The 13,998-nt window shown below is 42.3% G+C and overlaps 1 protein-coding gene across 1 annotated transcript in view; it reads left to right on the plus strand.

Moving 5' to 3' along the window:
* Positions 1 to 13,998, plus strand: part of LOC117269425 (5-hydroxytryptamine receptor 4) — an 83,767-nt gene that overhangs the window by 35,139 nt on the left and 34,630 nt on the right. Inside the window, exon 6 of the mRNA XM_033646426.2 lies at positions 2,993 to 3,657. Within this exon, the coding sequence (XP_033502317.2) occupies positions 2,993 to 3,657 (665 nt within the window). The remainder of the gene's footprint in view (positions 1 to 2,992; positions 3,658 to 13,998) is intronic.

The following is a 13,998-nucleotide window of genomic DNA, read 5'->3' on the forward strand; positions in this document are numbered from 1 at the left end:
GTTAATGAAATACATGTCCCTTTTCCTTGTCTTGCAGTCAGACTTCATTCAAACAGCAATCTATTGTTTTTAAAAGCTGACTGGGTGTCTTGAAGATATATGTCAGAGACAGAATTGCAGAGGACTTGATATGAGCACATTTAGACCAGGTTTCTTTATACGTTGTGTGTACGTTTCTTTGGTCGCTCGTCTTCTCTAAAAAAACATTCTGAAAACTTTCATTGCACTCTTGTTCTGCCCAAAAAAGGAATTGTTTGAAACTGAAACTTCTTCTCACTCCAGCTGTCACAAAGCCACAAGAACTGATTTAATAATTGTGACACAAGTTAGATGATCCGCTATAGTTTGTCTGCTTGGTATGAACTGCGTCTGCTCTGTTTTCACCAAATAAAGAATGAGGATCTTTCTGTGAATCTGAGGAGACTCTGCTCTGTTAGCCCTAAAACCAGAAGTAGTCACTGTGTGAGACTTTTTTATACATTTCCAGTGTGGGATTTCACTGCCCTGTAACACAAAATGATCAATTTATGACCATGCAGAGCTCAGAAAGTTGTTCATCAGTACCCAAACCAAACATGATGATGAAATAGAATTTACTCTTCAGCTTGAGGCACTTCTCTACCTTCAGTGTACTCTGACCTGTACATACACTGAACAAAAATATAAACGCAACACTTTTGTTTTTGCTCCCATTTTTCATGAGCTGAACTCAAAGATCTAAAACATTTTCTATACACACAAAAGACCATTTCTCACAAATATTGTTCACAAATCTGTCTAAATCTGTGTTAGTGAGCACTTCTCCTTTGCCAAGATAATCCATCCCACCTCACAGGTGTGGCATATCAAGATGCTGATTAGACAGCATGATTATTGCACAGGTGTGCCTTAGGCTGGCCACAATAAAAGGCCACTCTAAAATGTTCAGTTCTGCTTTATTGGGGGGGTCTGGGGGGGTCAGAAAACCAGTCAGTATCTGGTGTGACCACCATTTGCCTCACGCAGTGCAACACATCTCCTTCGCATAGAGTTGATCAGGTTGTTGATTGTGGCCTGTGGAATGTTGGTCCACTCCTCTTCAATGGCTGTGCGAAGTTGCTGGATATTGGCAGGAACTGGAACACGCTGTCGTATACGCCGATCCAGAGCATCCCAAACATGCTAACTGGGTGACATGTCCAGTGAGTATGCTGGCCATGCAAGAACTGGGATATTTTCAGCTTCCAGGAATTGTGTACAGATCCTTGCAACATGGGGCCGTGCATTATCATGTTGCAACATGAGGTGATGGTCGTGGATGAATGGAACAACAATGGGCCTCAGGATCTCATCACGGTATCTCTGTGCATTCAAAATGCCATCAATAAAATGCACCTGTGTTCATTGTCCATAACATACGCCTGCCCATACCATAACCCCACCGCCACCATGGGCCACTCGATCCACTCGATCCACAACGTTGACATCAGCAAACCGCTCACCCACACGACGCCACACCCGCTGTCTGCCATCTGCCCTGAACAGTGAAAACCGGGATTCATCCGTGAAGAGATCACCTCTCCAACGTGCCAGACGCCATTGAATGTGAGCATTTGCCCACTCAAGTCGGTTACGATGACGAACTGCAGTCAGGTCGAGACCCCAGTGAGGACGACGAGCATGCAGATGAGCTTCCCTGAGACGGTTTCTGACAGTTTGTGCAGAAATTCTTTGGTTATGCAAACCGATTGTTGCAGCAGCTGTCTGGGTGGCTGGTCTCAGACGATCTTGGAGGTGAACATGCTGGATGTGGAGGTCCTGGGCTGGTGTGGTAACACGTGGTCTGCGGTTGTGAGGCCGGTTGGATGTACTGCCAAATTGTCTGAAACGCCTTTGGAGACGTGAAATGAACATTCAATTCACGGGCAACAGCTCTGGTGGACATTCCTGCAGTCAGCATGCCAATTGCACGCTCCCTCAAAACATCTGTGGCATTGTGCTGTGTGATAAAACTGAACATTTTAGAGTGGCCTTTTATTGTGGCCAGCCTAAGGCACACCTGTGCAATATTCATGCTGTCTAATCAGCATCTTGATATGCCACACCTGTGAGATGGGATGGATTATCTCGGCAAAGGAGAAGTGCTCACTAACACAGATTTAGACAGATTTGTGAACAATATTTGAGGGAAATGGTCTTTTGTGTATATAGAAAATGTTTTAGATCTTTGAGTTCAGCTCATGAAAAATGGGAGCAAAAACAAAAGTGTTGCGTTTATATTTTTTTTCAGTGTATTTTCAATTGAGGTCAAAGATATGGGCAGCTGGCCACATTGGCTAAACCTCTTTTCATTTTTTGGAGGGGTGGGGGGCGTCTTATTGGCTTTGTTTGATAGGCCAGATCCAGTGTGAAAGCAGGACAGAGAGGAGGGATGACATGCAGCAAAGGGCTGGAGGTTAGAATCGAACCCTTGTACATGGGGCGCCTGCCCTACCAGATGACCTAGTGGGCACCCAGTCAACCTCTTTTTATTAGTAGCTACACAGTATTTAGCATATTCCATCTTTCTTTAGCCTAGCTTAGCGGCTAGCCTCTCCAAAGTCCAAAAAAACTCCTACCAGTGCCTCTCACACCTTAACACTTAACGTGCTTCTTGATTATTTCACACATATACCAGCAAAAACTGAAAATATGTTTTGAAACTTTAGAGCTGGCTATCTGTTTCCTCTTGCTTTCATTCTATATGCCAAGCTTCGCTAATCACCTCCTGGGTCCAACTCCATTCTTAACACACAGGCATGACTAACTCTGGGACAGAAAATGTGGCCTATTTCCCAAAATCTGGAACGACACATATATATATCCTTAACTTCACGCCATGACTCATGGTGATGAAATTCAGTTGCATTCAGGTTGCACTGAAAAGGTCAAAAGGTCTAGTTCTCATCTATACTTTTGATGATTTCTGATGATGACTTGTCGTTTTTGTGTCCGTGTTTTCTCTTCTTTCCAGATTGAGGAGAGGCGAGCCTTGGTAGGAGGCTCCAACGACACAAGCTGTGTGTTCCTGGTCAATCGGCCGTACGCCCTGATCTGCTCTGCGGTGGCCTTCTACGTCCCATTGGCCCTCATGGTCCTAGCCTACCAGCGGATCTACGTCACCGCCATGACCCACGTGCGGCAGATCGAGACATTACAGCGGGCCGGCTCCGCTCCTGTCACCGGGACAGCTCCAGTGATCACCGTGAGGTCCTCCACTTCCTCAGATCCATTGGAGCACTACCGCCTTAGGACAACAACGGGCTCCACCTCCTCAGAGCAGGCTCCCATAGCGAATAGCCGCATGCGTGTTGAGACAAAGGCAGCGAAGACGCTGGCAGTTATCATGGGTTGTTTCTGCCTATGCTGGGCACCGTTTTTCATCACCAACGTGGTGGACCCCTTCATCCATTACTCAGTGCCCTGGCAGCTGTGGACAGCCTGGTTGTGGCTTGGGTACATTAACTCAGGGTTGAACCCTTTCCTGTATGCCTTTCTGAACCGGGCGTTTCGGAGGGCGTTTCTGGTGATTCTCTGCTGTGGGAATGAGCGGTACGCACGGCATGGGAGCTTCTCCTATGTACACACCCACAGAGCGTGCTCAGCTGCGTCGGTCAACGGGACATCTATGGCACTGAGGTAAACACACAGTAAAGGCACATTTTCTCTAGTTTTTGTGAATATTTATTCAATTGATACCAATGCTATTATCGATTCTGCTTGTTGGTCCAGTTCCTGAACGGGCTTTGGGTTGGGTCGGCCTCGGGTTAAGCCTCAGCGCTGTGTGTGTATGTCAGATTGTCAGATTGATAGAGAGGGGGAAGAAAAGGTGGAAGGTGGACTATTGCACACAATGTTTCTGTAAGTTATTATCACTTGTCACCTCCTTTCAGTTTCCTCCACCAGTTTACTGGTGAAAAAACAAAACTGAAAATGAAACAACTGAATACTGAATTGAATATTGATCGCCATGACAACAAATGAAGTGTCAAAGCTTCGAAGCACTAGAAATAATCTGTTAAGCCCACCTGTGTGGCGCTAATGTTGATATAACATAGGATATTTACCCTTGGTAACAGACATACTGCTCAATTAGAAAGCAGTGGCACTCATGCATAGTGTTAAATACATAATTCCTGGAATTTAAGCACAAGTTGCGCAGAAAGATGTTTGAGCATATTTCTGGAGTTTCTACCTTTAGATGACATGATCATTTTAGAGACATTTAAGTAGCACTATTTTCATCTTTCATCATGAAATGAAGTCTTTGGAGTGTTTCTTTCTCTGCGCCATGGCTCCTTCTTGTTGCAAGTTTCATGCAGGATAGACAAGCGTTTCAGGTCACTGTTTTGCAATGCGCAACTAAGACTGGAGGCATATGATTATGATATGACAATTTGGAACCGGCTCTCAATTGGAACAGGTTCTCGTTTTCCATCTGTAAGTGTGTATGTGTGTTTTGTCCTGCTGTCCTCTGTGTTAAAAGTCAATCAAGGGTAGAAATCAAGTCGACAGGCAGGAAACCAGGTTCATTTGTCTTTTCTTGCAAAGAGAGACAGATGTGCATCGAGTCTGTTTTATTTGGTGCAAATTACTGTAACACTGAAAAGAGAATGATAGACAGTCACAGCAATGTCAAAAGTTAAGCCAGCTGGGCCCAAAGCCAACTGGGACACCACATTTCTTAGTAGAAGGTGAAATACTTTGTGTGACTGATTGGTTTAGTTTCATTCATCCATACACTGTATATATCATACACTGGAGGTACATCAAAACCAGCATTGAGACAAAATATCATGGCTTGGTACAACCGTCATCTTATCTGAAATTAGTCATCATTTTTCATTTAGGCCATGTGTCATAGCCTAATGTGTAAATAATAGATGTGAACATGCTGTGCCTTCTCTAGAAATAAATTTTCGTTGTCAAAGCAGCTGTGATGTTCTGCAGATGGAACATTTTACCAGAAAAAAAAAAGAAAACTGTCCATCACTCAGACTGAAATGAATTTAATAGTCGAGATCTGTCATTTTGGGATCTTAGTGTGTACTCGTCCTGTAGATATGAGGTCCTCTCATGAACTGGATCATGTAATCTTCTTTCTTTCATGCCCCCATCAGGGAATATGATCAAATCTGCACTGAAATTTCAGGCTGTAGTCCTGACAGTGGCACGCATGCAGTTTTTGAGCTTCCTTTTTAGCTTAGAAACATGTACAGTAATAAGGAACTTGAAAAATAGAAGCTGGGGAAGTGGAAGGAGAAATAGGCCAACACAGACAGTAACAACAGCTGCATAGGAGTCACAAACCAGTAGCAGAAACATCATGATCAGAAAAGCTGAGAGCGATAGTTGGTCAGATTTTAAGGATTGTCTTGTTTCTACAATTGTAATCATATCTTATTAAGGCTTTGGTTGTGTTCATGAATATTGAATTATATAATAAGGTGGCAGTATGCATTTGTCAGTCCAGATGTTTCAGCCATGCTGGTGATGTAGCTTTAGCACCTCCAGTGTCATTCTGTCAGTCCACTGCTTTGGTCCAGACTAATATTGTAACAACTGGTTAACCAGGTCAGAGTGGACTCAAACGCATGACTCTGGAGACAGTTCGGGTAAAATAACAAAGTCTATACTGGTCAAAAGGTAGGTTCGCTACACAGAAGGACTATCAGTGGAGGCAAATCCAATAGGGATGAGACAGAGGCAGAGTCAATCAACAGACTAAATCCAAACAACCAAGACAAGGACACAGGGAAACAAAAGGTTGGACACACAAGGAGCTAAGACAAACTGGCACTGAGAGAACACAAGACACACACTAAGAGGCCGTTTACACGTCGCCGGCTATTTTCATAAACGGACATTTCACCATCTCCGTTTTCAAAAAGATCTTCGTTTACACTTACCCGTGTATATATACACAAGAGCATGCCAAACCTGTAGGTGGCAGTGTAACGAGAGGCTCAAGCCTTCCATGTATCCATTGTCACCATAGCAACATAGGTCGCACTTTTGACACAGGCGCAAGTTCCGGCGCATACTGTGACGTCGGCTGCCTATAACTCCATTTATCTCAAACGCGCAACCGGAGTTTTCCAAAATCTCCACTCTGGCCGGAGTTTTTAGAAAGACTCGTTTTCAGAGGAGAAATCTCCGTTTGCGTGTAAACGAAGGGCACAAACGAAGGAAGATGTCTCCGTTTATCAAAATCACCGTGTACGTGTAAACGGCCTCTTAATACTCTGTTGAGGGGGAGGATAACGAGACACAGGTGAGGCTAATCAGACACATGTGAAGTCACCAAAATGGAGGGAAAACACACGGGGCAGGTAGTGAAGTGATACGAAACGAGAGGAAATGTGAGTTTCAAAGTAAAACAGGAAACGACATGAATGAATGAATGAAATAAAAAACATAACCTAAGAAACTTGAGCTGTGACAAAAATGTCTCAATAACCACTGAATGGACTGCCGAGAAATCTGAATTATGTATGACTTGGTGGTCGAAATGTTCAGTTTGTCCATTACTTTGGTTTATCACTTGCAAAAAAGTTGACATTCCTATCAGCCTTACAGCCGCTGTACTCTGTGTTTAGCGCTAAACAGCAGATGTTGGTGTGGTAAACATTACCTGGTTAACAGGTTAGCACTAATGTTAGCATTTAGCCCAAAGCACCACAAGGACTAAGTACAGCTTCACAGAGATGTTAGCATGGTTGTACAATCTCTCAAATGGTGAGGTTGTCATTATCTCTGCATGTGTTTCGTTGTCTGTCTGTCCGCAACTAATCTCACAAACTACTGGACCAATCAGCCTAATATTTTTAGTTCACATTTATGACTGTATGCGCAAGGACCTTTCATGGTTGCAGTAATTCACATTGTTGAAAAACCTGTTATATTGACTGTTTTATACCATCACTAACTGCTGACTCCTCACTCACCTTAACTGGCCAGTAAGAGCCTGCAGGCAAAAGCATAGAGCAAAAGGCATTTCCAGCATGTGACTAGGCTAAAACCAAGAAGCCTTAGCAGCTATTGCGGACCACATTTTGATCTTTATCATGGCTCAAAAACTGAAAGCCATAAAAAAAGGTTTGATAGGAGCATCTGCAGATTTGATATGATATGTTATGAACCACTAAAGTCAGGCATGCTACGAGGTGAAAAAAAGCCCCGTTATGTTATCTTTAACATCATCTTGACTGTAAGGGATCCAGGAGGGCCAATTCCACTGGATGCAGCTGCGCCGCATGTATTGTTTGGAGTCAGCTGCAGCATCCGCCTGGTAGAGATCTGTCATCTACTGAGTGCAGTTTTCTTGTTGGATAAATAGTTCCCATTGTTTAAAATAGTTATTTGAAATGCAGTACTACATTTCACACAAAAGCTGTTTTAATAACTAAACCGAAGAATGCAGATTAATAGGACTTTATCTAACTATAATTATGTCTTGCTTGTGTTGTCTTGTCTTATTTATTGCCTTTAAAAAGCACTCAGTAAAAAACTGACACCAACTTTTATAAAATGCATGTTGGTTTCAAAATAAACCTCAAAATATGAATCGTTTGAAGTCGTTTATCCATGTGGCCGTAGACATTTTTTGAGCTTAGGGTGAGGGGTTGAAACAGTTATGGACTTCCAGAAACAATGGATTGATTTCTTCCAAATTTGTCTGTTTTTATAGATAAGGATCTTTGATTGATTGATAATGTATGACATCACCGTAATAGTCCAGCAGTCTGTTTTTTTACAGCAGAGTTGCTGTTGACGTTAATGGCGGTGATTTAGTCGACGTCTGTGTTTGTGCTCTCCTTCGAGTGCGGATGATGGAGGAGGTGACCTGCTTGTGTCTGCACTGTTTAACTTTAACACAAGTACTTCACCCGCCGGAGAGAAACAGAGGCATACACACACAGCTGACAAATTGATTCATACAAAATACGTACAAGCACTTGACATATTGTGCGTGCAAAAACACACACAGACAGCGATACGTGTCATCTGTAGTTTGCGGAAAGGAAGTGGGCTGACCTAATGCCTCCGCTCCAGTCGTAGTGGTTTCATTCTAATATGTACAATGTGTGTGCAGTCAGTGTGTGTGTGTGTGTGTGTTTCCATGGTGTCTGTGCGCATTTTTTGGGCTTTCCGTCTTTGTGTGTAGGAAACAGAAAGGCAAACAGTGTTAACTCCAATCTGATGACCTCTCTTAAAATCTGTCTCGGACAGAAAACAGACTCAGACAATCAGATTACGGCCGGCAGGATACTGGAAACTGAAATTACTGGAGGAATCCTGTCGAATCATTTTGTCAGTGAGCTGTGGGGCGTTTAGGCGCAGTCTGTGGGCGGATGGTGTTTGTGTGGGTGTTTCTCTGCTGTGTAGTTTTCAGAATCACAAAAAAAGTGTCATCCAACTCTTATGTTTTTTCCTTTGTGTGTGTGTCTATCTGTCCTTGTGGGCACACGTGGAAAAAATCGGTCAGTTTGTAAGACTTGGACCCACAACAAGGCAGATTTGTTTTGTAAAAAATACAATTTTTCTCTTCCAAGGACTGCAAACAACCTTCAGCTCCCTGCACCTTATAAAACTTGTTTGTCCACTTCATTTTGTGGTCAGCAATAGTCATCTAGTTCCTACCAAATCCTGGCTACAAATAAATTACATTTCTTTCTTGGTCATTTTCAGCCAATATCGTGGCAGAGGGGGATTAACCAATATTTGTCTCTGCTTACAAGCTGTCTTTTGCAAGTTGATTTTGACTGAAAATAAACAGTTACTGCCTGCAGGGAAGAAAATCAGTACAAAACCTCAAAATACTTTGGAAAATAGTCAGCAGTAATGTTGAGTACACAGTTTAAATCACTGCGGAGCAACATGCAAAACCACCAGAATGCCTCTATAAGATGAGGATGAATACAAAGCAGCTCCTCTCTCTCGTTCCTCTTCTTTTAGGTCAGTTTTAATTTAGTCGCTGTGAAATTCTTCAATCTCTAAATGAATCTTATTGACGTCTGACATCTTCTCATTTATAAATACTGTACCTGTTTACCTGCAGGCTTTTCATTAAAAAAAAAGCTGTGGCTTATGATTCACTCTGCATTCCTGCTCTGCCGACAAAATATCTTCATGGAAGAAACAGCATTGTTGTGATGTTTCTCCACTATGAGCGTCCCGAGGCTGTGTTCCTGAGTGGCCCTAACAAAACACACACACACACTGTAGACACTCACGGCTCCAGCAGTGGATAGTAGCCACTTGTTTGTAGTTAGAGTCATAACAAAGACTTTGTGTTGTGCCCACTAGCAAAGAAAGTAGGAAAGACATCAAGACCATCTGAAACAGGTTAAAGCTGTTGAGTAAATATAGTCGCAGTGTCCCTTGGGTCCTTGTGTGGCTGAAGAGGATACTGTGCCGCTTTGTTTTACAGTATTTTAGTCTTTGGTCACTCTTGACACACTTACAGGAAGCTGAGGAGCGGACAAACTCATGGTCGAGGGTTGTTGTTCACTCATGTTGAGGATATGGCACTGACAATGTGGATCAATTAATAGTTAATGCCAGATTGGTGAAGTTAGAGCTAACAGGGTTCCTACAGTCATGAAATTCCTGGAAAGGTTATGAATTTAAAGCTGTTTTCCAGGCCTGGAAAGGGTTTGGAATTTGGTAAAGTTATGCATATACATTGTTTGGGCTACTGTTTTAAATATGATCATAAAGAAAAATCTAAAAACATGTCTAAACATGACTGGACCATGTGGGAATTTAATCTGAAAGGACAGACACAGGAAGTGGCCTTGCTTAGGAATCAGACAAGAGTTAATTTCCAGGGCATAACATGTCGGGCAGGAAATCCAAAGTGTGGGATGATTTTGATAAGGTGAAGGACAAACCCAAGGTGATATGTAAACTCATTTTTGTTGGTCAAAACATGACCTATCATCTGAAACATGGAAGTAGCTACATGCCCATTAGCCACTTAGCACAATCATTACTGCTTTGCCGACATGGCTCAAGAGAGGCAGGCCCGAACCACGCTGATATAAGCTCTGCTCCGTTACATCTGATGTTGGTAACATTGGGGAAGCAGCTCTAATGAGCCATGCCAAAGGGCAAAAGCATCAAGACAAGCAAAAAGCAGCACATCATCGGCACATATCTCACGCCTGCTGTTTCCAGGCCACATAACTTTACCACTCTATTCCTACTGTATATGTAGACACAATGGCCTTCCATTTGACATTCAATGCTACATTTGTGCTGCAATGTCTTCCTTAGGGCATAGCAAACTAGAGAAAGAGCCTCATTATTGTGCAATATGATTGCTATGTATCTGTGGTGGAAATATCTGTAAAAGGGGCTTACAAAGAGTGTCTCTCCGAGTTTTATTGTCACGCTTGCAAGCAGGCACGGACAACCTTCAACCGAGTCTCCAGCTGACATGAGCAACAGCAACACGTTAATACAGTCCTCACCTATGACATCAGCAATGGCCACTTGTCAAACAAAGAAGATTATTTGCCGCTGCATCTTTGATACACAGAGAACTGTCCTCATTGATACGCTTCAAGATAACCTTGCATACCTGTTTAAAAGAAACACCACACCTTGGGGTCAAGGTTAAGACTACATAAGGCTGTGTTTTCCAATACAAGGCTAATGTATTAGAAGAAAATTCATTGGTAAAAATGAGTGGAAACCCTGTACTAGTGCTTAGCTACAGTTGATTCAACAAGATGGTCTTTTTTGAGATGAAACACTCCAGACTGTAAAGATGTGATACCCCCGTAATAAACCAGAACACCTATGCACCTTTAATTGCCTACTTAAGGCCAGGTGTGTTGCATGTTTTCTTGATTTATCAATCAGTTGTTTGGTCTGAAAAAATGTCAGACAACGGTGAAAAAAGTCCATTAGTGCTTCCCAAAGCCCAACATGACGTCCTCGAAATTCTTGTTTTGTCCAAAACCCAAAGATCTGTAGTGTACTGTCATGGAGGTGTAGAAACTAGAAAATATTTACAGTTCGGAAGCTGGAATCAGAGATTTTTGACTTTGTTGTCTTAAGAAATGACTCAAACTGATTAATTTATCATCACATTACTTGGCCAGTAAGTTAAAAGCTGACAAATAATTGATTAATGGATAAATAGTTGAAGCTCTAGTGAATTACTTCCTGGAAAATCAATCAAATGCAGGTGATTCAAGCATGAGTGAAAGGGTTAGAAAGGGTTACAACCCTTTGCCTGTACAGGTAAACAGACACATTTCGGTGCTATATAATATAGCAGCATGTAGTTAAACAGTTTACAGGGAAGCAGGAAGGGCTTTTATAAAACCTGCTCTCTTTAAGTGTTAAATGTCTGATGTGGAAAATAACAAACTACAACTCACTCTTCCTGTGACCGTTAATCAGTGTGATCCATCCTGAGTTTCACCTTCAGCTCTGCACGGTGATCACAATCCCCATTGAGTCCCATAAATACGGCCGAGCAGCGTCCGTTGTTATCAGCCACGTGTAATCAGTGCGATTGTTATGTGATTCAACTATCTGCCCGTCAATGCCAGGGATGTTTAGTGATTTGAAAACAGCAGAATATGAAATCTCTCTGGAGTGAAGGTTCATGTGGAAGAGGAGTGAGACGACTCAGAGCCCTGCCGCCATATTAAATCAAAGCTGTTATTATTTTTCCATTCTGAGTGTTTTTTGGTGTTTTGATGATTTAGATGAGATAAAACATTTAGCTCCATGTAAGGACATTATGCTTCACTAGGCAAGAGGACAAATGGGCTGAGAGTCTAAAAATGCAGAATAGCTGCAGAAACACTACAATAATGAAATCAGAAAGGTATTAGACACAGTGTCAGTGATCGTTGGGTTGTATTAAAGGGGCACTAAACAGAGTTTTACACACACAGGATCAGTTTAGTAGTCAGAAGGAGCACTGCTGAGCCTGTCAAAACAGATTTGTAATATATATATTATTTCTGTTACTCTAGAGAAGCTTTTTTTAAGCCTGAGACTACAATCACAGTGGTGATGTCATAGTGATATCATCAGAGTTTTCTCATATTTTCTCATAACAAACTTAACAAGCCCCTGCTATGAACTGGAGTTGTGGAGTTTAGAAGACGTTGGCGTTCAGGCAAGTGGGTTTAAGACAAAGATTATGGGAAATGTAGTATCCAGTGTTTTGGGGGGAGCTTAATCCATATAAGGGACTAAGGGTCAGGAAACATACCCTTACCCTTCCTACCCTTTTCCCACCTGGGGAAACGTGAGACCAGGCGTTGAGAGCTATTCCTGTGCATACACCGTGCCAACTTTTAAAGGGAAATTTCGGTTTATTTCAACCTGTCTCCTATCGTCCTAAATTTGTTTCAAGTGACTAGTGACATAAAAATAATAGTTAGCATGTTAGCCGTTAGCCTAGATACAGCCGGGGCGCATAGTAGCGTCAGACCTGTTAAAACGTAAGTGAACAGGCAACCTTCAAGTGCAAAGTTAGTCCACTAAACAAGCTTTTTTTCTACAAAGACCGCCTCATATCATTAGGATAAATGTCAGAAAACATATAGAAAACGACATGTAAACATGTTGTCTTACCTTACCGGTGTGCTGCCATGTTTGTTTGCCCCGGCTGTATCTAGGCTAATGGCTAACATGCTAACTATTATTTTTATGTCACTAGTCACTTGAAACAAATTTAGGACGATAGGAGACAGGTTGAAATAAACCGAAATTTCCCTTTAAGGGTGCAGAGGCAGGTTGCACCTGACTTTGCTGCTAAGCAACCGTAACAGGCATGGTACCCTAACCTATTTATCAGAAATCCTGAGTTCAAAGCTGATCATTCACCAGGTGTTGTTTTTTAAGGGTGTATTAAAATATTGTCCGTGTATCCAATCTGCTCTCACTTTGAAGTTATCAAAATCCAGGGACTCACAGCCGGTCGCCATGATAGCTTAATGGCGCGTGGTGGCATCAGGGGGAAACTTGGCGGGACCTGTGTTAGCGTCCTCTAAGATTATAAAACCAAATCCTGTTCCTTATTCCTGAACCCAACCGGGGGTTTGTGTTGCCTCAATTCACAGTGTTGTATCAGCACAGTGCCTTTATTTTGAAAGAGACAGTATGTAAACGGTAAATTTCCTGTGTAAATGGAAGTGTATTTTGAAAGAAGACAATGCATGTAACAGGCAGAACTGGACACAGTGCCCGAGAATGTCAACAACCAACGCACCCAGGGTACCTTTCACGTCGTATCTGGACGTGGAAAGTCGATATGTGACAAGGTCAGAGTTAGAATGTGTTGGTGGGACAGATCATAAAGCTTTGAGTAGCCATGCACTAAAACGAACAGTCAACTTCTCCTCCATATTAACCACTGACTTATGTTTACAGAAGAAAGATATCTTCTGGCTGTGATCAGTTGCTCCTCAACACGCCCTGCTGCATACGTTCCAAAAGTTGAACTTTGTTTATCTCAGGGCGTAGTTGTTGCACCCCGAAAAATAGGTACTCAGGAGCACTTGCACACAGCAACGATGTCAATTTTGCTTTTGAACACGCCTTCCATGCATCTAGATTAACGACAATGGATTTTAAGTTGCAAAAAACACAGCATGTGTCCAGGCCCTGAAGATAAGGACATGTTGGTCTTCGGTAGCATGGATGAGTAGCACGCCTGTGCCTCATGAGTTCAGATGCACATGGTTGCCAATGCACACTCGTTTAAGAAAATGTTTATATATGTTTTGAGATAGTTTTGATGTTGTTAAACGCGGACCCCTTTACTTTGATTCATCAAGAATTTTCTCTGTTTTTGGATTCTCCTCTCACCATGGAAACATGCAAGATTTTCCCGGAATTCAGTTTAACAAGGTGTAAGTGATTGATGTACATTTCATGGGTGAAGAATTCCTTTAAGGCTGCAGCTCTGGTAGGATATTTTAGGGAAGAGAATCAGAATTAAAG

Source organism: Epinephelus lanceolatus, chromosome 19 (assembly GCF_041903045.1).
Source record: "Epinephelus lanceolatus isolate andai-2023 chromosome 19, ASM4190304v1, whole genome shotgun sequence".
Classification (NCBI taxonomy): domain Eukaryota; kingdom Metazoa; phylum Chordata; class Actinopteri; order Perciformes; family Serranidae; genus Epinephelus; species Epinephelus lanceolatus.